The sequence below is a fragment of the Siniperca chuatsi genome, linkage group LG8 (assembly GCF_020085105.1).
Source record: "Siniperca chuatsi isolate FFG_IHB_CAS linkage group LG8, ASM2008510v1, whole genome shotgun sequence".
Lineage (NCBI taxonomy): Eukaryota > Metazoa > Chordata > Actinopteri > Centrarchiformes > Sinipercidae > Siniperca > Siniperca chuatsi.
Genome location: NC_058049.1, coordinates 18966931 through 18992691, shown reverse-complemented (window position 1 = coordinate 18992691; position 25761 = coordinate 18966931). Strand labels below are relative to the sequence as shown.

General features: G+C 43.5%; 1 protein-coding gene across 4 annotated transcripts in view; it reads left to right on the top strand.

The window, feature by feature from the left end:
* nlgn3a (neuroligin 3a) overlaps positions 1-25287 on the top strand; it is a 187053-nt gene extending 161766 nt beyond the window's left edge. For all 4 annotated transcript variants that reach the window (XM_044205312.1, XM_044205313.1, XM_044205309.1 and 1 more), the window contains 2 exons: positions 8149-8938; positions 19161-25287. In XM_044205312.1, coding sequence (XP_044061247.1) covers positions 8149-8938; positions 19161-20019 — 1649 coding nt within the window. In that variant the 3' untranslated portion in view covers positions 20020-25287. The remainder of the gene's footprint in view (positions 1-8148; positions 8939-19160) is intronic.
* Positions 25288-25761: the final 474 nt, after the last annotated feature.

The following is a 25761-nucleotide window of genomic DNA, read 5'->3' as shown; positions in this document are numbered from 1 at the left end:
TACACAGTTGTGTTTGTGCGTTCATGCACGCTGGTAGCATTAATGTGGGTGGGGTGTATAGGATACATATATTACTCGTTGCCTGTAGGTAGTTTCTGTGTAGCTGGAGTAGGATAGAAAACGACTGACATTTAGAGGATGCACATGTGCAGAACATAAAGACAACATGTTTATGTTCTGTGTGTGCATGAATGCTATGCAAATTGTTTGCCATTGTATGTAGGCTACAATCAGATGTAATCGGGGACATATCCTTTTCTGAACCAGACTCAAAGGCTTGTAATCGGTTGTATTGGAAGACTGTGAAAAGGGCCAGGGTAAGCACTAAGCCTTCACCCACCTCCTGCTTTTAGCCAGCATGTGCGTATCCATCTCAGATCTCAGTTTCACCTTCTGTACCCCTACAGCTCACAGCTAATTTGTTTCTGCAAGACCGAGGTCTCTCTCTCTCTCTCTCTCTTTCTCTGTCAGTCACTCTTTCTCTCCTTCTTTGCTCTGAATCCCTTTGATTCCCCCCAAGGGGTGCACATCCCTTGCGATAATTTGTCACAAATGCAACTGCGCCCTCGCCGTGGCTTTCCTTGGCCCAAAAATGAGTTTCAGCCATCCCATCTGGCTGTCACAGGCAAGATGTCGCCAAGAATAGAAGCTTCCCATCCTTCCACATTTCATGGCTGAATTGTCATATTTGTGTGTGACTTATATCTTTGACCCTCCCATGCTAGACATATTTTACATCTGATTTGTACTTATGGAGCTTTGCTTCCTTGAAGTGAGTGCACTCTTTGTCTCTGGCTGTCACTGCTTGCTGCATATATAAAAATTTACCAAGCTTTGGGGCTACTATACAATGCAGATGGGGTGTAAAACATGGTGCATATATTTAGAAACAACAGGAGTCAAATGTTTGCACTGTTACTACACAGCAGCCACTCACACAATTCTCCCATGAAAACTGGTTTCTGTGGTCTCATTTCCTCTCAGCACACGGATCTGAAATCTATTTGTGGACACAGTAGGAGAAGAGAGAGGAAATCAGAAAACATCTTTAACAACTTGTCCCATCTAATGAGATTAGCAGAGCCGCTTACACAGTCATGACATGGAGATACACACAGATAACCCTGTAATAACTCATTATTCTTCCCATTTCCACATCGACGCCTAGTCAAGGCTCGCTGACAGTGCGTGTTGTTGTTGTGTGTACACAGCTATCAGGCCAATCTAGGCACTGCAGCAGTGTGGAGTGAGCTCAGTGAATACCACCCCGAATGCCACAGCACAAAGAGAGCTAGCAATAGAAGGACACGGAGATAGCATTCTCTCCTCTTTTCAGAGGCTACAGCATTAGTGACACATGCATGAGTGCAAATGGAAAAATTCACCGTGCTGCCTCTCAGTTTCTCTTGGTTTGGCAGGGAGGCTGCGAGGGGAGAAGAGAAATCAATTCAGTGTGTATGCGTGCATGCATTTGTAGTCATGAGAATGCACAAATAACATCCCAAAAAATACAGGAAACAGCTGAGTGAATAGTAGGTGCAGAAAAGGCATTTTCTTGCCATGGTTTAAGTGCATATAAGATCAATAATAATAGAAAATTGTTGAGCGATCTCCTTCTTCCTTTGCTGAAACTTTTCTGTCTTTGAGACGAATATTTCCTTGATTACAATGTTTCTATTCATAGGTTTTTCATGAATTGTATGTCTTTTATAGAATTTTCAGAGAACATAAGGTATGACTTTGTCAGCCGCCAGATGTCAGCTAAAGAAAAGAGAGCCTACTTGCACCCTGTGATTGTTGCATCAAACATCAAACACACTCACTTTACCGGCAACTTCAGCAAAGCACTTAAAAGCTGCCCTAACCTTCATTCAGTGTCATAAGATGTTATTTTAACCAGTAGTAAGTGAGTGGGTACATGCACATTTATGCTTGTGTCTGTGGGCAACATAACTGGATCACATAGTATGTTCAAATAAATAGCAGCGTTATCCTACTAAGAGTGCAAGATCCAATTTGCCATATTGGAGAACACAACACAGAAGCACCAAAAAGTTTAGACAATCACAAACACATTTGAAATTTCAGTTTAATCTGCTTTACTGCGAATCACAACATGCACTAATGTGAAATGTCCTGATGTAGTAAACCCCCACCCACGCTAATTTCTAGGCTGAAATAAATTCGGAGAATTAGTCTACAAATACTGTTTGACTCAGGTGTGGTGTGCATGCCTGTGATTAGCAGCCAGATTGATGAGTTCAAGGAGGAGCGGTGGCCCTGTTGTGCTGTGCGAGCAGACAGAGGGAGGCCAGCGTGCGTGTGATGATGAGACCTGGAGTGTGTGGTATTGACCAGTGGATGTCACGTCGTGATTAGTAGGAGATATCACACTCGCCGGGCTCAGATGCACATCGATCCTGGAACCTGGGTACAGCCTGTCAACGGGGTCATTTTTATCCTCCTCTCCTACTCTTGTTTCCTCCCCTTTTGCCTCCTGCTATTTCCCATTTCATATCCTCTAATCTTTCCTCTGCCTTCCTCTCCTGTCCCCTCCCATCCTTTTTTTGTCTTTTTTCCCTCCCTCTCTGCTGTCTCTCCTCTGTTCTGCTTTCCCATTCCCTCTCTCTTCTCTCCATCCACCCTCATGGATCAAACTCTTTATCTGGCCTAAGCCATAGCCTGCAGGCAAGCAGGCAGTCTCTACAGAGGCTGGAGCAGAAGACCAACAGCTTCAAACAACATTATATAGGGCTGGCATGAAGCATGTCTCATACTGATAGATGAAAACACTGGCCCCTCAGTAACTGCCTCTATATGGACATGATGAAACATGAGCAGGGCAGTCCTTCTGTTTCAAAGCCCAATGCGCTTCACTTGACTATTGCCACAACAGCTCAGGATGTAAGACAGACTTACATTTTGTAGAAATTAGGTAACGGTTTACTTTTGTGTTCTGATCAATGCAAAACAAAACAATCGGTTTCTGGGAAGAAGATGCATTTTCTTTGGCAGCTATCCTGTTGGATCATTTGTAATGAATCAGTCCAGAGTAAATCTGCTTTAGAGGAAATGTGAAACCAGGTAACAAGAATAGTTGCAGCCATAAACAAGCAAGAAAACAGATCATGCATGCAAGGAATCATAAGTAGTACGTCCTATTTGGGCCGTTTTATGTCATGTTTCATTTTTAATGTTTAGGCAAACAAGTACTACAAATAACTATCCTGCTTGGTTTAATGCTCATGCGCGCACACACACACACTTCCTGGATGCATTTGTGCTTTAACTTACGGTATCTCCCTGTAGCCTGAGGGAATCCAGGAAGTATATCCAATGACACTGCTACTTTCTCAGAAAGTCGTGCCTTGCCCTTTTCCTGATTCCGTCAACATTGTTTGTTTTGAAGTTGATGAGTTCAATGTTGGGCAGAAATTTTAATGGAACAGAAAAACAATGTAGGTGTTGTTTCAGGGCTACCAGACCAATATGAAATTATCCATGGACTAATGCTTGATCAGACCAGAGGCACTTGCGTATAAGTGGATGCAGCCTGTTGTACCATAGCCTGTAGCCATGGAGACAGCAGCTTTAACCCTGTATTTTAAAGTGGCCAAGGATGTACAATTAGACACATTTTACAAGTATTCATCTCCCAGCCGGCTTTAAATATTTCAGATGGGATTAAACCACTTCATATATCTTTATCATTGAGAAAAACAACACTGTGGATTCCTGAAAGAAGATGAGAGTTAAAAAAGAATGGGGGGGGAACAGCACTGAACAAAAAGAAGAGCCTGAGAGAAATGCAGCAAGAGAGGCAGAGCAACATTTATTGAGTGTGTCCAACTGAGTGCTAGCCTAGTTTGACTGTAGATGGAGAGAAATGTTTGCAACAGAGGGGGCCACGGGTCTGTGGAGATTTGCTTACAGTGAAGAGATGGTGGAGGTAAGATGGCTCAGACGATTCAGGCTCCGCTGAACGCAGGCTTATGTCTAATAATCAGCAGGGAGGGACTCAGCATGGTCCCTCAGAAAAAGAGGCGGGGAGAGTGCAATACAGAGACACAGAAAAACAGAGCAGGGGAAAGATGGAAGGCGAGGAAAAAGCAAGCACAAGAATCTAGTAGGACTTATGGGAGAGAAAAAAGGGAGAAAGACATGTCCCTGTGGCCACGTTATTCCTCTCTTGCGATGGCTTTTATGCGTATGAGAAGAATTTTGATAAGATTTAGCTGCTTTACATATTTCCACCCCTATTAGCTCTTAAAGTCATGTGGAATACTGTTAAGAAAATGAATCACTAACCTATAAAATGAGCCTTGGCCAATCCAAACTTTCAAGGTCATCTGACAGACGTTGCATTAACGCTGGTGTCGTCTTTGTTCTGTTTTTTTTTTACATTTGGATGACATTGTTACGGTTGCAGTGGTTTTGCAGGATGCACTTTAAAGTCGCATTTATCTCAGGGCCAGACTGATAAAACTCACCGCTGATGCTTCAGTGATTTTTGCCAGCTGTTCCAGATTACAAAGTACAGTCATTTATGGCGCTTACTGGCATCATCACCAACAGAACATCCTTGTCCATTAACACGGACTGAACACTCACACATGCCCATAGTTGCCACGTAATACATCAGCAGTGATCCAAAGCACAGTCACGTCATGTTACTCTCTCTCTCTCTCCAGTGATGCAGCATTGGCTCGTTAATATCAGCATTTCATCCATATTGCTGTTGTCAAAACATGGCCTAAACTTGTGTGTGTTTGTTTGAGTCTGTGTGTGTGTGTGTGTGGATTGTGGCTCTCTAACCTATGCGGTGGTCATCATACCCCCAAGGTCAAGCTTCTTTTTTTTTTCCTGCAGCGGTGAAATATCTCTACAAGCCAGTCCACCAATCCAGGGCCTGAACCGCATGCCCATTTAATGGGTGTCTAGTGATGGGGCAGCGCGGTCGAGGTCGGCAAACCGCAGCGCAGAGGCGGCTGCAGTGCGACGCGACAGCATTTTAGCAGGGACCCAATGAGTGATTACCTCGGAGCTCCAGTCATAATTCAGCGTGACCTCAATCTGCCAGCGACGCTATGGTTTGATGGATTTGCTCACAGTTTGGGTGTCGGGTTCTCGCATGTCAAACACAGGCAGATAATTTTAGGGCTATCTGTTGCTTTTTCAAAGTAAAACATGCTAGATATGAGAAGTCAGAGTAGATACTGAAGACAAAACAATGTCACAAATGGTTAACCCCCATCATGATGATGCCTGTCGTCTGTCGGTCTATTTATCATCTCTGTGTCTTATCAATCAAAGTCAGCACAAACACACATGCACACACACACACACACACACACACACACACACACACACACACACACGTACATCTCCCAGTGTGGATAATTAGTGGATTCCCTCAGTAGGTGATAGAGCCTGTGCTCTTCTCTCCTCTCTCTCTGACCTTCCCCAGTGAGCTTCCTACCACAGTGGGGCTCATCACACACGCCTCTAATACATATTTATCGGTCCAGTGACAGCTCATGTGTGCTGGATTTATATGTTTCCGACAAACAATAGTAAAGCCTCAGTCACTCTTCCTCTCTTTCATCAACCAAAGCAGGAGATAAATCTGGTTGTGTCAACCTGGCTGCAGCCTCCTCAGCAGTTGGCCATCTGTGGGTTTGGGTGCAGACAGACAGACAGGGGACCAGGCCTTGTTGCATTCAAGCCGCTCCCCTCAATTACGGTAAACGGATTTGATATACGTATGTCTGTCAAATCACAGGAGCTGCTCTACTGGCAAACGTTTTCCTACAGCAACTTCTGATCAAAGGCATTTAGAAAGTGGCCGTGGCATGGCTGGCGGCATTGGGATTCAGGACAGACTCCCTGCACCATGACTGGCTCTGTTTGCACAGCGCAATCTGAGTTGAGATGTGAAGAGAGGCTATACCACTAAAGAGTGAGGGGTAGGAAAAGGAGGGGAGAGGAGGAGGAGAAGGGAGGGATGGCAGGATTAAGCCCCAGCCCCCCTCTCTGCCTCTGAGCAGCCATCTTTCATCTTGCGGCTGCCCCTCTAATGCTTTCAAGTGGGTGAAACCCTCGACATCTGCTTCTACTCCCTGGGACACGGCACAGGCCACCATCCTGCAGAGATGCACAACCACAGGACAGCTCCAAGGGCAGCGTCGGAGCAAGGCCACAGAAAGCTGATGGTCTCATCCTCGTAGAATGAGACATATAATGCAGAAAAACAAACATTTCTTTCACTGAGGTTAAATGAAAAACTCATATTTAGACATGTATTCAAATCTTCACTGCCAACAGCTGCATTCAGAACCAAACTCACTGTTCAAATTGTGGCTTATACTAGTAAACACACTCACCACAGAAACATTTCACAGTGCACTCACTCAGACACATTAATTCTACTTACTACTTGCGAACAAATAAATGTAAATAGCTCTGTAAATAAACACTTCATCTTCGCCAAGAAGAAATAAGCCCCCCGCCGCCTCTGATTAAGACTACCAAAGTGATATATCTGGCACTTAAGTCTGCTGTTTACCTCATAAACACAAAGACTTCAGCACAGCCACCCACACTGACGCTGAAATATCACAAACTGAGTCTGCGTGCCTGTATATTTCTCTGCTAGTCTTTGTGGCTTAAATGTGGAATCGTCTAATGACATTTTTTTATGCATGCCATTTCAGGAGCGTTTCATCCGCTGTGGCTTTCAATATCACGAGTTCAGTGGTATTCCTTGAATATAGTGAAACTACCATGAGCAAGAAAGCAGCATGGTCAAGGGGTAGGCGCTTTGCCTCTGATTTTCTCTGAGATTGGTAAAACAGCAATGTGATTTCGAAAACCATATCAGGAGGACAGATGAGTAGTGCTGTCAAGACAGAGACTACGAGGCGTTGGCGATGATGTGAGGGAGGCCTACCCGAGACAGAGAGGATGTCATGTCACCTTCACTATACTGTCTGTAAGGAGAAATTTTTCAAAGGGGACGCAATTCAATTATTTCTGAGGAAATGATGTTTGTTATTTGGGATCTGTTCCTTGTGATGAAAAGTCATTTTAGATTTCCTTCATACTGCACTGTAACTAAAATGTAATTTAATTTGTGAGAGCACCCCATGAGACTGTAGATTTGTTTGCCTTTGTTTCTGAGCCCCCTCCACTCCCTTTAAAGCCCACTCACACACAAACATCTAACTCCTATGTAGATTCACATAATAGATGTTCTGTTGACTCTTAGTGCAAAATCTATTTTTGTATATTACAAGCAGAAGACCATGGTGTTCTGTTCAGCTTGGTCTTCTTTCATTGTGTGCCATCATGTTGCATTGTATTGGCGGGTGAATATGTGCAGCTCCATTCTTTCTGCAAATGTAGGGAGTAGGAGTCTAGTTTTATTTATAGCAATCCACCCACAAACTCCTGTAGAATTTAGTGATCTTTCAGGTAAAAAAATGACTTTTAACTTATGCAAGGCATAACTGATGCAGAGGTACTGTGTGTGTGTGAGTGTGTAATGACTGCAAAAAGGAGCATCTGGGTCTATAATTGCAGTGTTTGAGGTTCATCCAATTTAACCTACCTTGAAAAGTACATTAACAGGGGGAAGGCATGTGCACAGGGTTCATATATTCAAGATCACTTAAATTGGACACTTTCTGCATTTCATACAAGAAAAGGAATATATTTTTGGTATGGTAGTCTGGTTTGCCAGTTGTGGTGCATCCTCTATTTGCAACAAAGCCTATGGAGCCATATTGGCAGCATCTGCTCCTGACAAACATGTAGAGATTATTACAAAGAGAGCATATAGAGATGCATGGAAGAAAAGAAGATGACAGATTTCTGATTCCCTTCTCTGTCTGCGAGCTGTCTGTGAGACCAGGCCATCTGCACATTCATTATCACAGCCATGATTCCGTTATTGTTCTGTGTGGCAACAAGGACTTGTTCTGTCTGGCCTTTGTTATTCTTATCAACTGTGTAGCTGACAGCCTCCTTTTGATCATGGCAGCAACAAAATTAAAAACTATCATGTAGTATAGCACATAACTGAATTATCCGCCGTAATGTTGACACACTAAACATCATCCTGTCTCTTCTTCCTGTGTCCTTGTGCAGGTCTGTTCCACAGAGCCATTATCCAGAGCGGGTCAGCCCTTTCCAGCTGGGCAGTGAACTACCAGCCGGTCAAGTATACACGTCTCCTGGCGGAGAAGGTGGGCTGTAATGTCCTGGACACCTTAGACATGGTGGACTGTCTGAGGAAGAAGAGCTCCAGGGAGCTGGTGGAGCAGGATATACAACCAGCGAGGTACCACGTGGCCTTTGGACCTGTAATCGATGGTGATGTCATCCCTGACGACCCCGAGATCCTTATGGAGCAGGGCGAGTTCCTCAACTACGACATCATGCTGGGGGTCAACCAGGGCGAGGGGCTGCGGTTTGTGGAGAATGTGGTGGATTCAGAGGACGGCGTATCTGGAAATGACTTTGACTTCTCTGTGTCAGACTTTGTGGACAGTCTGTACGGGTACCCAGAGGGCAAGGACACACTGAGGGAGACCATTAAGTTCATGTACACAGACTGGGCAGACAGAGACAATCCAGAGACCAGGCGCAAGACGCTGGTGGCTCTGTTCACCGACCACCAATGGGTGGAGCCATCGGTGGTGACAGCTGATCTCCACGCTCGCTACGGCTCACCCACCTACTTCTACGCCTTCTACCACCACTGCCAGAGCCTGATGAAGCCAGCCTGGTCAGACGCCGCTCACGGGGACGAGGTGCCCTATGTTTTTGGAATTCCTATGATTGGTCCCACTGACCTTTTCCCTTGTAACTTCTCAAAGAACGATGTCATGCTCAGTGCTGTGGTCATGACCTACTGGACCAACTTTGCCAAGACTGGGTGAGTAAAATGACTGTATCTTATTTTTTATCAGTTATCCATATTAGGCATGGGTATTGTTAGAATTTAATTGGTTAGTACAGGAAAAACAACAAACCATCTCCTCCACATGTGTTGAGAGCAGTGACTCAATAAATGCACACAGGAGGTCAGTTGCTACAAAAACACATTAGATGCAGGAAAGGATTTGAAAATGCATGACATACATTTAAGTTTTGTTTAAACTAGTAGTGTTACTTTCTAAAGTTAATAATTGTGCAGTTGTTTCACCTGATATCGAGTGTTACCTTGACTCTGGGTTGCCTCGATGCATTATTCTGGGCATTGAAGCCGGTTGCTAACTCGAGCCAGGGGGAGTGGACTGGCTGCAGTGATGGTGGAGCAGCAGCCGCTTTGGTCAGAAAGTTCAACACCGTAAATATATAGCATTTCATCCCATTGAGTTCCAATTACACACAACAACTATTATACACGTAGGGTTAGCTGTGTTTTCTTTCTCTTTGTTACAGATAGCCCACTCTTCAGAGCATTTTAATCTGTCTGCCATACAGTCCTCAGAATGTAAACATAGGCATGATGTAGTCACCCAACGCAAAGGAACACATCATTATTAGCAGACGGCTACATGACGGGAAAAAGTTAATTTAACAGTAGACCAAATGAAAATGTTAAATGATAAACCATAGACTGTATAAAACATGGACGTAGTGTCCATGACATCACCCATAGGTTTCTGAAGAGCCATTGAAGCTAAAAGTGGACAGCTCTGGCCGTTGCCATCTTGGCAGTGCCTGACTCCAGCTAATCCAAAAATGGGCAAAGAGGTGGAGCTGAGGTGGGCCGAATGAGGCCTGGTTGCTGAAAGACCTAGCGGCTAACCACCTGAGAGGGCACCCACCTGTCACTCAAAGTGGCAACTTCCTAATTATGCATAACTTTAAGCCTTAATATAATTTAAACGGGTGCGTTATATAAAAAATGAACACCCCACACAGTTGTCATGAAGGGGGAAATTAGCTATAGAGACCAAAACCGTTTTTTGTACCAGGCTGTTAACATGTTTATTTCTGCTGTGAAGTTTTGGAGTCAGCCTCAAGTGGCCATTTGAGGAACTGCAGTTTTTAGCACTTCTCCGTTAGCTTCATTTTTATGCCCCAGAGGTTGCCGCTTGTGATAAATTAATGAATGAATGACATTCATATACTAATAGAAGTACTGGCTGCTGCAGGATCTTAAAAGTATTATGATTCTGACCATTCAGGAACCAATAAGTACCAATTTAACACAAGTCCTCAGTAGCCATCTCTAATCCCAATTTAGATCAGATGTTTGGTTTTTAGTTTAATAATAGTAGCAACACAGCATATTCACACAACTCAAATTAGTAAAACCAGTGATCACACAATTACAAACTTGTTACTAAAAGTCACAGAGAGAAATACTATCTCAGTCCTATTAAAAGGACTTCTGTGCTACAGAAAAGAAGCTGCAGGAAAAAGGAAGCTCTACAATGGATAGTATAGGACAGAAAAGGCATTTTTCAACAGAGATATTTTTTTCAGAGGTGTTTTTTGCCTGGACTTCCTGGGTCCCAGTCTGAAAACCTGAGACATATTGAATCTGAGGAAGATTAAATGTTCCTCCAGAATGTGTGCTGTGCTATTTGTGCTTGGCTGACTGTTTGGGTTGAGTATGTGTGCATGGCTGCCTGCCTTTCTGTATACTTTCTGTGTGCTTGTGTGTGTGTGTGTGTTTGGCTGGAAATACTATCTATGCTCTATTATATCGAGGCCCAAAAGACACAGAGACTAATCAGGGAGACATATCAAACTCTTGCCCTCGGCGGTATCGATTCCCTCAGCGTGGACCCAGTCGATCACTCGTGCCCTGGGTGACTCCCGCTCCCCACAATGCTCAATATTACCCCCACCCATCACAAAGCTTGGCCATTTTGTAGTAGTCTACCAGTAATCATTTCTTACAACTGAAATTTAATTTGACGATCCCTGTTACCAGAGAGGTATTGATCCCATCCTCAAAGGGACGCAGTCTGAAATCTTGTTCTGTTTTTTATCTGTCTCTATGTCATCTGCTGTTCAATCAGGTGGCATTTACATCCAGTCGTCTGGCTGATAGGCTGAGCCCCGGGCAGCCGGCTCTGCTAGATCCTTGAACTGCTAATGGCAGACTAGTGCAGATGGACTGATCTCGGACTAAACAGCTGTCTCCTCTGCCTGGCAGCCATCTTGTGTCAACATATACAAAGCTGCAATTTGTAGATACAATATATATGGAATTTTTTACTTGTCCCTTCAAAAAATATATTATCTGCTGTTATGAGAAGAGAGGGTGTGTTAAATTTGAACGAGAAAACTGTAAAGCCTCAAGGTAGAAATACACGGTGTACTGTGTGTACTGAATCACTCTGAACTTAATTAATTCTGATGGATGATGACAGCCTGTCCATCTTACCTACAACCACTCGGATTCAACACAGTGCCATGGGCAGTAAGCCTGCCGTAACCCTAACTTGGCCTTCATTCTAGCATGCAGCAGAAGTTGAAACAACTAATTGCACTTTACTGCGGTCCCTATGTCAGTTTTGTAGATATCTGCTTCACTGATTGATTGAGACAAGGAGCAGCGTGGTGGGAGAGTAAACTGGTTCTAGATCCATGCTCGCCATGTTACGGGTAGTATCCACCCTATGGTGTGTTGCCTTGGCGTAACTCCAAACTGGGGGATTACATGCAGACCACAATTAGGCACTCAGATGGTAAAAAGCCTGGGATTAGATGCCAGGATAATAGAAAACTCAGTGTGGTGCTCCAAAGGGTAATTTTACCCCAGCCCAAGTAAAGGACTCTACCATCAACTCCTCTTGGGGGCTTGAGGATGTGAGATATTTCCCATAGATTCTGAAGTTCATCCTCCTCATTTAGACCGCACTAGGGGATATAGATCTCTCCTCCAACACCACCCAACCCAATCTGGCTCTAGCGGACATCCTTTTAATTAAGACGCAGTTGAATTCTCTTTGCCTTCGTGGCCTGTCCAACAGTCATCTTCCCTATATCTGTAAAGCAGCTCTCGCTCCCCTTCCAGATGTTCGTAATGAACTGACCCAGATTGCACTTCCTGCCCCCTCTCTAAATCGGCTGTAGAAACATGTGTGACACGATGTTGAGACACTTGGGCTGCATGTCAACAGTGTGTATCATAGCAGCATTCCCCCAAAGCTCTTCCTGTCCCTGGCTCTCATGTGTCATCTTTACAGGGCAAATCCCTGCCCATGCGCTTTTTTTTCCTCCATCAGTGTCAGTGAAGCATAAAAGCATACAGAGAGTGCACACTGTCAAATCTTCTTAGTGTGTGTGCACATGTGTGTGAGTGCGATTGTGAGAGTGTGTGTTTACACTATGAGGCTGTTCTTTCCTGAGAGTTAGGGATGTTTCAGAAGCCAGGGATTTACTCAGCACAGAGTTATTTTTCTGGCTGCAACATTTGTTTTACTATTGACAGGCAAAAATTGCCTGCGCTTTATTGCCACAACAACTTCTTCTGAACAGTTTCTCCCAAACTTTTGCCACAAGTCCACATACTGCGACTTCCACACCTTCTCAAACACAAATGCAAGCACAGCAACGCAACTATACACAAAAACACTGGCAGAACTCTTCAGAAAAGACAGAATGATGAAAAGATCAGAAAAGATCAATCATTACATATCATCGCTGCTATGAATATGTTGGTCCATCTTCCCACATCTTGTTTTTTTCCTGCTGGCTGGTGCTCATTTCCCCTGTTCTGTGTGTAAGCTGTGCCACATGCTGTGCAGGGCCTTGCTAGGTAGTTAAAGAGCAGAGCGCTGTCATGTGTTGAATTTCTTTCCTCATTCTCCTCCACTGCTCCTCCTTTCCCCTCTCTCTCATTATTCTGTACAAAAAAAGAAAGTCTGCTCATGTTTTACATTCACAACATGAGCTAAAATATGCAGTATTGATTGCTTTGTCTTAGTGAGAACGGCTGCCGACCAAACAAATGTAGAAAGAAGTAACTACAGTGTGTCTACAGCTGGCACTTTGATTTACAACCCTGCTAGTTGATTTTTTTGTCTTCCTCCCGCTTGTCAATCGAACAAGTCTCCTCTGTAGGGTTAACAGCACATATACATCAACTGTCTGACCTCATTCACGCACTGCTTCAGCCTTTTTTTTACCCCAGCTGTCTAGTAGTTACATCATTCATCCCTGATCCCCTTCCTTGGCCAGATTATCCCCCGTTCCCTTCAGCTTCCTTCGTTAGTGCCAACTCAACCTGTACCAGGAGTCTTTGAATGCTCCTCATTGTGGAACAGCACAGCCCCAAACAGCCATCTACCTACTCCATTAAATAGGAACTCACTTGATAGGAGATTTGTAGCCAATATCCTGATTTGCATTAGAGAAGGTAAGGAAGTGGTGTGGCTTGTTAAGGGGCCTGGATGGCATTGATCGGTGTCCATGCTGTGTGCTGAATGTAATGAGAGGATGGCGGGGGAGGACGAGGAGAAAAGGAAGTAGATCTGCACGTGTACATTCATAAATAGATGGTTGTCAGATTAAAACCATTAGAAATATTAATGTAAATACTAAAAAACAGCTATTTAGAAGTGGTAGAAAGCTGCTAATTGGTTAAAAGAGGGAGAAAGGGAAGGTGTTGGGGAGGGCAAGGTGTTTTGCTTGCTGCCACTCATCTAATCAAACAAATCAATAGCATCCATAATAAGGAGCCGTCCGAGAGCCATGTCCTCCAACACTACAGCACGCCCCAAAGTCACAGCGCCTCGCCCTGCATCACTTAGCCTGCTGAACCAAAGGCTGCCATTAGATATGATCCACGCATCACTCAGCCCTCTGCCCCAGCGTGGGACCACATGAAGGGTAAAAGAGCACAACCTGATAATTTGCCCGCTCAGTGCTGAAGTTGCGCCCTATGCCACGCCAAGACAAAGTCTACAAACAGAATTAGATTGAGTGTATTTATTAAATATTTACACAGAATACAGGGAAAGGTGTTGGGAACCTTCTGTTGGAGTTTAAAATTACAATTAGCTGCTTACTTTGTGTTACCTAAACACCTGCAGGGGATGAATTTGTTACACAACAGTAACAACAATAACAAAAAAAAACAGCTTCAACTTTGCATATTTTAGCAGCTCAGAAAAATGAGCATCAGTGCCACTGAATTATTGCGTATTCCTTGTTTTATATCGAGACGGTATACTCAGCTCAGGATTCAGAGACCTTGAGTGTAGTGAAAATAGATTCTTGTCTTCTGCCTTAGGGCACCTAAACGTGTCTTTTCAGATTTGGTGATGGCTAGGTCTATGATCATTCAAGCGCTTCAAATTACATCAGGATGAAAAGGGGAAGGAGGTACATGAAAAATGAAAAAAAGAAAGAAAATGATATTCATTCTTCCCCCTTATCTACCTTTTACATCAGTGCTTGCAGATATGGCTTGGAATAGGTAATGAGCTCGGGCCCCGTTCTGCCACATGTGTAGGTAGAGCTGGGAGTCGTGTCTGTCATCCAGGTGGCGCAGCATCTTATTGAAGAGAGTTTAACACTTACAGAAGGCTTTTTCTTATATCAGCTTAGAGGTGCTCGTCACCGTCACTACACAGCATGTACTGCTTTGTGAAATGTGACGTGTCTTGTGTTCACGTGTTGCACTTGTGTGGCCCCAGAGGTCATCACACCATGATGCGTCACAAATATGAACACACAGACACACAGGTACCCAAGCTGACAGACAGGAGACGAAGTACACACACACACACACACACACACACGCAAACTCCCAGTTAATCACAGACACAAACACATGGGAGCACTTAAACACGCATGGCAGGCCAAGGTTAGCAGGGGTCAGCAGGTCATCATGAGGGGAGGGGGGCACTGAGGAGATGAAGGCGATGGTTTATAGTACCACAGCCGTATGAACACATCAGAGGAAATCTGAAAGGCCATTAAAGCTTTTTGCTTTTATGGGTGTAATAATCCCTCTCCTCTGCCTGGGAGTCCAGCCTCAGCTCCAATGACCATCCAGATTAAGTGGGAGGCCTGACAGGAGGCAGGCTATCAGCTAATGCAGCAGAGCTCTAAGAGCCCAACAGGACCACAAACATCACATTATACCAGGGCTGTTCATACAAGTCACAACGAGGCGTTTGCTATAGAGCTGAACACATACAGTGAGCTCGGGAAGTGTTTGGACAATGACGAACTGTTCTGCGTTTTATCGCCAGACTGTTATAATATTTGCATGTGAAATGATACGATGACCAAGAAGTTCAAGTGCAGAGTGTTAGCTTTAATTTGAGGCTATTCAGGCACATCAAATGAACAGGCAAAGCAATAAAGCCTTTTTTTTTTTACTTACATCTCAACTTGCCAGAAGTATTTTGACAGGTTAAGATAATGTTTAATAAGTGTTTTCATTTTTTATCTCTAATGAAAATTCTTTACTGTGCGGTGACTTCTAAGGCCCATCAAGATCAGCAGACTGTTGATATCTTATCGTCAAGTTTTTCTTTCCAACCTATTTAACTCCATTTTGTTCTATCTGTATCTCTGAGTATTCAGCTGTAACTAGTCTCAGCTGACCTGATAGTCATTACATTGTTTTAGATACAAACCCATAACAGCACAGAGCCGAAACAAAATGTCTCTGTTCACACAGATTAAGACATTCTGCACCGTATAGGTAGAACAACTTCAAACCTTCTTTATTTATTTTTTATCTACAAAGGATGAACACAGTAATATCTTGTGAAGCTTATAAGTTCTTGTGTATCAGATTGTGTCTGTGACTGCAAAGGAAGACTTTGTGCTTTGCCATTGTTTTGTACGGAGTTATATATTACATTTTTCATGTTATTTTGTCCTCACATGCTTGCAAGGGGAGTTCAGATAGGTTGTCACCTGCAGAAAACTTCAGCAACAGTTACAGCACTATTTTACCATATTTTACACAGCAGCACATCACTCAGAAATCATTATAAAGTGGATCTGACTATATTCCATCACACAGCACCCATGCACCCCAGTACAAATATAGCAGGGTAACCTAGTAGCCCTCACCACATTGAGCAGCAGAGACTGAGCTTAGATCACTCCCTCTGACTCTACAGCTCAGGGCAGGACTTCAAAGCCAGCATGGAGCCCAAAGTTGAGCAGCAGTGGTAGAAATTGTTCAAAGGAATGTACCCTGTTTACTACTGACTTTGCAACAATTACCCAAGCATATGTGTGTGTAATTAGATAAGGCAGCCAGTTGTTCTCTAATGCGGCAAATCAAATTAACTAAAGATGCCACATTGATTTCTTTGTGTTCCCTAAATTATTCATCTTCACTTGCACTGAACCAGCCAGCCAGCCACCAAAGAGCTTTTCTAACTCCTCCACACCACTGTTTCCTTGCTCCCTGCACACACTGATTTTTTGTGAGATCTATCCAAGTACCTTTTCAATATTTTTGCCATCACGATTCAGCAAACTGACCCTCCTGAAAAGAGAGCATTTGCAGTGTTCTGGAAATGCCCGGAATTCCCATTAACTGAGATTGCACTGTTGTCATGTGTGTTTATTAGTGATGGGGTGTCGTTTCAAAAATTACGATACCAGTACTAATAACAGTACCCTTAAAGTAGTAGTAGTAAATAGAGTACTTCATTCGATGAAGTACTCTATTGGTGCGATGTGAATGGCAGCATTCAGTTGCATGAAATGCCACCACTCCTCCCGATCCAAATTATTTTTTACATGAATACATTTTAAAAGTGTTCTTTAATTTGTGTGTAGAGAGCCAGCACAACAGACCAGCCTTGTTTATCAGGATGTTGAGTAATAGAAATGTTAATTCTGAAGGACTATGAGTTAACAGTTTGAGTCAAGCATAGAGGCTGTATTAGGCTATGTGCAGCTCTGGTTGTGTCTGTTTTACAAACCAACCGCAAAAAAACCCACAAGCAGCCAGCAGTGATGCTGATACAGCGGATTGTGAGCTGGTTTCTCCGGTAAACACGCCGATCTCTTCAGCTGTCGCTGTCCCTCCTGCCCGGCCTGCCTGCTGCTCCTCTCGCGGTCACTTCTCCTCCTAGCTGCAGTAGTGGACCAATCACACGTTGCATTAAATCGAAGAACACTTGCTGTGATTGGCTACGAGCAAAACCGTACAAATAGTAATTTTTTCTAGATCTGGGTACAAAAAGGATCGAATGCTGGTATCGTTTGACTGGAGATGTTTCAATACTACTTGGTACTGGGTTATTTCGGTCGATACCTTTAAAGGTATCAAGTACTGATACCCAGCCCTAGCTTGTATGTATATATGTGGTATGTGTGTGTGTGTGTATAAGAGAAAGAGAGGGAGAACATTTGCTTGCACGTGTGTGTGCCGGCATGCACAAGACTGCTGTGAGAATTCATGAAGCACGCAGGCTGCAGACAACCACGTCTCAGGCTGCTCCATTGACGTCCTGTTCTCTGGCATGTTGCACACGGGGAGATCAATATGACCTTACCTCCACCACCCACTCCTTTGAAACTTAATTACTGATATTCAGCTACAAAGTCATCATAGTCTGGCTGTCAATATTCATTGGGGATCATTACGGGCCTAATAAAAGAGGTTATTTACGGGCTGCTCTGCTGACACCAGCCCAGGTCCGGGGATTCAGCTCCAGCCATCTCAATTTGCTTTACCCCTCTCTCTCTCTCTCTCTCTCTCTCTCTCTGGTCTCTCTCTCTCTTTCCTCTCTTTCTCTCTCACCTCTCCCAGAAGCACTGACCTGAAAAAGAAAAATTGACAGCAGAGAAACGAACAGGAGAGAGGATGGAGGCTGAATTCTTCTGGCATGGCTTTTAATTCTCTTGGCCGTGTTTGGAGGTTTTTCAGCCCGTGCCAAAAAAACACTGTAGCCGCTATATCCCCAAATTTGAACTTTGCTTGCCACTGACATCGCAATCAAACCCACAAAGGGATATTTCATGACATTTAGAGAAATGTCGTGCAGATCCCTGCCTCCTTGCAACAACACAGTTTTAACTTCTCTGTTCCAACATCAATTATTGTGTTTTCAAGGCCGCAACGCTATTTTTCAGGTTCTTCCACAGAAAGTAATTTCATCAGTTCCAAACGTAATAGCATGACATTGAACGACAACAAGGCAACAAGGAGTTGTGTGATTGTGGGAGATTGCTATATGTTAATTAATTCAATAAATCAATAGCTTCACTGTAATTGAAATGGTTGGCCATCCGATGTTGAGGCAACTTGTCGAAAAGTGGAACAGTGAACTCTGTAGAGCAAAAGAGGTACTGCATCCAAAAAACCTCTCTCTCTCTCTTTCTCACTCAGTCTCACACACCCTCACACATCCTTTTTGTCTCTTGCGTTCAGTCTCACACACACAAACATCCTTATATCCAAGCACACACACAGCTCTGCAGTTTCCTCTTAGTGGCTTGATTAATATGGTCCACTTTACATCAGTACACTGGATGCCAATGCACACTGTGCTGCCTTCCCCGAGCAATTAGTGGAGGGGCTCCACCAGCATTGGATTATCAACAACAAGATGCCTCCTGACACGAGCCCTAAAGCCTGCTGACTTATTCATATGTGTTTACTTTAAAAGCCTCTGTCCTGGTTTTTGTGGGTGGGCTGCATCAGAACTGAATTAAGAACAACATCTGGGGAGAGAGGAGAGGGGGGATGAGACAGACAGGCACATTATGCCCACAGAGAAGTGGCTGAAAGAGGAGAGGGACAGGGTCGTGCTCCATGGAGATCTTGTGGTACAAATAAAAATCTAAGTGGACTGGGAAAATAAATTGGTAGGAGAAATCCGTGTCAGTTGATGCAGCTACAGAAAGCGTAATACATACCACACCTTACACACCTGGATCAATTATTAACTGCAGTCTGTTGGTTGCTGTTGTGGATTTGTGCTTTCGCTGTTGTGGGTTTTGCCAAGCGAGATCAATAAATTCTCCAGTAGTGGCTCAACCCCTTTCATGCCAAAAAATAAGCTGTGACTGGTACTGGTATGTTTTCCTTTTAGTATTTTTATGTACTTCCCATCCCCACATGAATGTGAGAGCATGAATAATTAAATGTACTGTCAGAATCTCATTTTAACACTCTATCACATCTGTCTCTTGTCTGTCTGTAGGGATCCCAACAAACCGGTTCCCCAAGACACCAAGTTCATCCACACCAAGGCCAACCGCTTTGAAGAGGTGGCCTGGTCCAAGTACAACCCCCAGGATCAGCTGTACCTGCATATCGGCCTGAAGCCACGTGTGCGCGACCACTACCGCGCCACCAAAGTGGCCTTCTGGAAACACCTAGTGCCCCACCTGTACAACCTCCATGACATGTTCCACTACACCTCCACCACCACCAAAGTGCCCCCGCCGGACACCACCCAGAACACCTTGTCCACCAAGAGGCCCAACGGGAAAACGTCCTGGCCGTTCAACACCAAGAGGCCTCCCATGTCCCCAGCCTACAACAGTGAGGACAAAGACTCATGGAGCGACGACGAGGAGACAGGGCCGCTGGTGGTGGAGAACCCGCGGGATTACTCCACAGAGCTCAGTGTCACTATCGCTGTGGGAGCCTCGCTGCTGTTCCTCAATGTGCTGGCTTTCGCAGCCCTCTACTACCGCAAGGACAAGCGGCGGCAGGACTCCGGCCACGGGCAGCCCAGCCCGCAGCGGCAGACCACCTCCAACGACATTGGCCACCACGCGCCGGAGGAGGAGATCATGTCGCTGCAGATGAACCAGACACACCATGAGTGTGAGGCGGGGAACAGCAACGAGGGGGCACTGCGCTTGGCCTCGCTGCCCGACTACACGCTCACTCTGCGGCGCTCCCCCGACGACATTCCCCTCATGACCCCCAACACCATCACCATGATCCCCAATTCCCTGGTGGGCATGCCCAACCTGCACCCCTACAACACCTTCACGACCGGCTTCAACTCCACCGGCCTGCCGCACTCCCACTCAACCACCCGCGTATAGCTTTAAGGAGGCCTGGGGGCAGCCAGCGCAGGCGGGGGAGGAAGAGGCGGCGGTGGTGGTGGAGGAGGAGGAGCAGGAAGATGAACGAACGGAGGAAAGGATTGTGTTTTATAAATATCACAGGGAGGGGGAGGGCTGCGAGGGGGAGGGGAGGGGAAGGGCATGAGTCGGATTAAAACGTGAAGAGATTTAACTAGACTTTTACTACGAGGAGAGTTGCTGAGAGCTCTCTATGGATGTCAAGTTGTGCAGAGCTGCCAAAATCAAACTGCTTCCCTTCTCCTGATCGGGGGAGGGAGTCTTTCTGCAGTGTTTTTTTCTAAAATAATCATTTTAAAAGCCTTTTTAAGCAGACTGAGGAGATATCAACACATTTTTTTCTTGAATTCATAACAAAAACAAAGAGAAGTGCTTTTTATTTCCCATCTCTTGCTCCTGCGGGAGACACATCTCAAACAATGGCCTCTACGTCAATATTTGCGAAATGTTTTTAATTGCTTCTTTGTTTTGTTTTACGTTTCAATGCCTTACTAAGCTTATTCTTTTTTGTCATTATTTCTATTCCCTGAGACTATTCCAAGTGGAGTGTGTTACAAGCCGATGAGACTCAAAGATGAGAGACTGAATCCAGGATGGGAACCTAGAGGATATGCAGATGTAGAGATTTTAAACCCATTTTGGGCAACTCATTTTTTCTTTCTGTTGCGTACCAACACAACAGCCACACAAATGGTGTTATCTTTTTTTTTAATCTCGTATAGAAATTATTTGTCTGGGACAGCTCTTGCCGGGAGATGAGAAGGCAGAGATAAATACTATGTTACTGTGATTGTTTTGTTAAGAAAAAAGTGCATCTTTTACAGCCAATTTATCTGTTAAGCTATCTGATAATATCTCCACAAAGTGTGCACGTACACATGCTGCTTAGAGCACCTGTGTGTTTGTGTGCATGTGAAAATGATTTCTCGTTTCTTGCGTGCAAGCACGGTTAAGAGGCTGAGATAAAGGAAGAGACACATTGTCGGAACTTGCAAAAGCGAGAGTGGTGAGTGAGTGAGGCTGTATGTGTGTGAGTGAGAGTGTGTGAGAGAATGCGTGTGCGTGTGTGTGTGTGTGTGTGTGTGTGTGTGTCCGTGCACCTGTTTTTTTGTTTGTAGGTTGTATAATGTGGTTTCTGGGTGGGTGGGGGCTGAGTACTTTCTCATGTTGTTGATTTTGGTTCACCACCAGTAGTGTTTCTGCTGCGTCTCTGGGTGTCTGTCTTTGCGAAATAGCACTTTTGTTATTTTCAAAGTTATATATGTCTAATTTTGCTTAAAGATTACAAAATAAATCTATTATTTTACGTGTAAGAGAAAAAAAATAGCTAAAGATTCAACTGAACTAACTGACATGATTCCATTGACTTTGTAAGAGTTCCTCTTAAAAAGCAGACAGTGGCCTGTTTGCACTGAATAAACCTACATCAGTGCACACTTGTTTTTCTTTGAATATATATATAAATATGGGCATACATACATATATGTATAGGGCTTCTATGGAGATATCACTCCCACTTACAAAACAATTAAAACACTGTTTAGACTACAAAACACAAATCATTTCTATGTATTGTTGTTGTCATTTGCAACATCCTAAGCCAAGACCACTCTAGGTGTCTTTGTAAGAGCTCTATATGTATATTTATGTATAAAATATTTAATATTTATTTATGTATACCAGATGCATACATGCTGATTGTGCCATGTGCCAAATTAAAACTGTAAAAAATGAAGAATATAAAGTTTCACAAAACTTGATCAAAGTTCTTTTCCTCCCTTTTATGACTTTTTATTATTTCCATTTTGAATGAGTTAAAAAAGAAATATTCTTGCAGCAAGTGCAAGTCTCCCCCCAGGACTTCCTCTCTACCTCCCTCTTCCTCTCTCCTCCTCCTCCCTCTCTCCTTTTCTCTCTCGCTGAAACCTTTGAGAAAAACAGGCTAACAGCTTGGGGCCTATCTGCGTGCATAACTCCAGATTTTACTGTAATTCATGCAAAGTAGTACTGCAGCGATGGGAGATTGTGAAAAGATTGCCTTGATGTACTCGCATTGCATGCTATTATATGTTATTCTCGGGGAGAAAACTGGAGTTATTGACTCTGCGAGTAAAACTGACAATTTTCATTAAGTATCTTGGCGTAGCACAGATTGTCTCCTGCGTTACAGCAAAGTGCAGTAATGCAACCTGACCAGTGATCCTAGATCAGTGTTGCAATTTTTAGGTACTTCATGCACATGGACCTCAACATTTTTATGAAGTATTCCATTACAACTTCCCCAGGTATTTAATGATTGGAGACGCAGCCGAGTGAGACAGTCTGGTCAGCTCATCACCGATCCTGCCAGTAGCAGAAAGAGAGAAGGGGTTATTTGAGGGAAATTGCTTGGAGACTGATCTATATGAGTCATCTTGTTTTTGCTCATCCTGCCTTATATGGGGCTCACCTCCTAATCAGCCACCGTCTTCAACTGAGCCGCAGCCACTAAGAAAGAAACAAGCAGTGGGTTTCTACCTGGAGCTGTCTCATACATACAGAAACATTTAATAATGTCTCTGTGCTTGTGCTTATGTTAGAGTAGGAGTAGACGATGCAAATAGTCAAACTTGTTTCAGTAGCAGTAATATCAGTGGTACCTTGTTTTCTGGCATAAAATGAACAAACATGGCATCGATGGCATTCTGATGAGCAAAAATATTTTTTAATTGCTCCTGACTACAAAATGGATGTGAACCTGTCTTATTGGAATATGTCCTTAAATATTTGATTCACCCAAATTACTTAAAAACACATTTTTCTAACCTATTGTGGCATCCAACCATGCAGAACGTTTTGGTTTTGTTTGTCAAGGTTTAGAGAAATGTGTCTCTTTCTGCAGCCATCCCAATATAAAGGAAGGGAATGGAATTTCATTTGTGGTGCTCACGGCATTAAAAAATAAGAAAAACTGTGACATCTATTACTCCGGATAAACACACTTCTCTAATTCAACTGTTTTTAGGGACAATTTCTTTGGTAGAAAGTAGTTCCAATAAAAACTGTTCACAGCAAGGTCTGGGGATTATTCAGAGTACCAGGGACATTCTTTCAGAGAAACAAGTTCCTGTTGAATTCTTTAAAGCTGCTATGATCAATATATTGTATTATGCTACTGTATTATACTAACAATGCTTCAAATGACTACTTGTGCGTGAAAGAGGGTCGCTCACAAACCCACAGATAGTTATCCCCAGACTCTGCAGTCCCCCCTGAGCTTTACAGAGCATTATAGTATCTTTTAGCTCATTGTTTTATGCAACTTGACTTCAACTTTTTGGTTCCTTTCACCGCTCTCATAGTGTACCATCCAGATGCAGTAGGTAGTTGTTCTGAGCAAAAAAAAAGCTCTAATCCACTGTACGATACCTGCCCAACTCCAAACGGCAGAGAGACTAAATTAGCGACTAGCTGGTGAACACAGTGAAGCATTTAGCAGCTAAGGTGGTGAGCAAAATAGACCTCAACAAAAGGTGATAATATGTCAGTGTCAAAAAAATCTGTTAGGTTAAATTATAATTTTTTAAGCTGTTAGCACCACAAACAACATTTCGTCCACCATTCCTTTCATTACTGAATCATTATTTATTATAAGCACAATCCATCTGCTGATGAGATGTGGCTGACTACTCCTGAACATTTTACAGTAAGTACACCATGTGCACCTGGAAGATTCTTTTTGTTTTGTTTTTTTGTTGTTGGTAATTTGGGTGACAGGATATGACTCAAAGTAGACTTTCTCCTCGTCTGATCCATCTGTAGTGGTGGGAGGTCAATTTCCATTGGCTCCAACACACACACACACACACATACAGTGGCACAGGGCTAAAATTGAGTGGTGGAGTTGAGAGTGAACTATCAAAGGGAAGAAATGTCATGGGAGGGCAACTTGTTTTTTGCCATGTAATTTTCCCATATGCCGTTAAGGCAGAGCAGATGTTACTGAGTATTGGCAAGGGTAGACCTGTTGGCCTCGGGGACACAGTTTGGGATACATGGCCCTGTGAAGAGCCACATAATTAAGTGCCGGACCAAAGGGGAAGACCATGGAAAGTGCAGTGCTGTGGTGCAGCGAGAGAAAACAGGGTCAAACTCGTTCAGCAATCAGTCACCTGAAGGCTTGATGAAATCAAACTTCCTATGACAAGAATCACCAGCAGTAGAAAAATGGGACAGTTATGAGCAAGACACTTTTCCACAGTTGAGATTTGTTTGCAGTTCAGTGAGTGTGTTTCGAAAGTGACATCATTCAAGTATTGGCTGGAATACCCCGATGGGGTTTGTGACTGCCTCGACAGCACTGAAGACAAACCCAACCTAGGAAATGGATGTGCCAAATTACACAGTGCCACCCGCTGGGAGAGAGCTGCAGGTGTGTGTGTGTGGGTGTCCATGTGTGCAGGTAGTGAGAATTTTATTTCTATCACGGTGAGCGTGTTGTTACCTATATTTCCTCTCACCCTCTCCTTCACCCTCATCTCTCTCTTCCTGTGTCTCAATCATCTTTGCTCTCTTCTTCAGTTTTCATGCGTTTTTTTTTTTTAGCCTCCCTTGCACAAAATGCAATCTGAGCAGCTCTACCTCTGTCTCACGCAGACATGACTCGCCTATTTTCTCTTTCTTCCATAATCTGGACTACTGACTCATTTCCAATCATTTAAGGTCTAATTTTCTTGAATTACTATGTTTCTCTGCTGACTAAGAAGCCAATTAACATTACTTATTGGGAAACAGAGTAGAACCAGTCACTGAACCAAAACTTTTGTAGTCTAAATTTAAATAGCCTGTTTTTCTCCAAAGGGAAATCATTCTGCATTTTTGTCAAAACATCAATAATTTATTATTTCCATGTGAAAAACGCACTCTGGACAATTTTCTTTTGTACCCATAGAGCATAGACAAATCACTGGCATATTTTTCAGGTTTTCCTAACAAGGAGCATCAAGCACTGGAGCTTTTATGGTGGCATCAAACGCAGATACTGTAACACATTTTTCACTAGAACCTAGGACTGAAATCAACAAAACCAATGGTCTTTGAGCCCAAATACATCATGATAAATCTCTGTTATCTCAGTGTCATTGTACAGATTACTAAAGATGCCCTGTTACTTCTATGTTTATGTCCATAGAATGTATTTATAATCGCGCAAACTGGAGTAATCAAAATAAAATATCTATTCTTTCTGTATCTTATTGTGGTCCTCATGAATATAGAACATGACATCCATTTTCAGTAGGCGTGAGACCAAGAAGTTTGGTGCTGATAATAGTGTTTTGTATATTTTTCATCCTACAAAATGATTATAGAGAGAGAATCCAAGAGAGCATCTCTGTACTGCTGTATTTGAGCAGTATTGCTGTACTCTGTTCCGCCAAAAAAATCACACAGCTTTTGCATCAAAGGACAAGGCCGGCATATTTGATCTGTTTTATTATTATCAACAAATCCCACAATCAGACCAAAACCAAGAATGAATTTATCCTGCTAACAAGTACTGACTGCACAGCCACAGCCAGATGTAGCATATGCTTCTGTGCCATTGAACTCACCGTCATCCAAAAACTATTAAAAACACAGAGAAAAGAGCCAAACAAGAGCCAGGCTGGTGCATTGGTTGACATATTCTTTAATTACAATGAACACAGGCAGTGTAGCACTGTA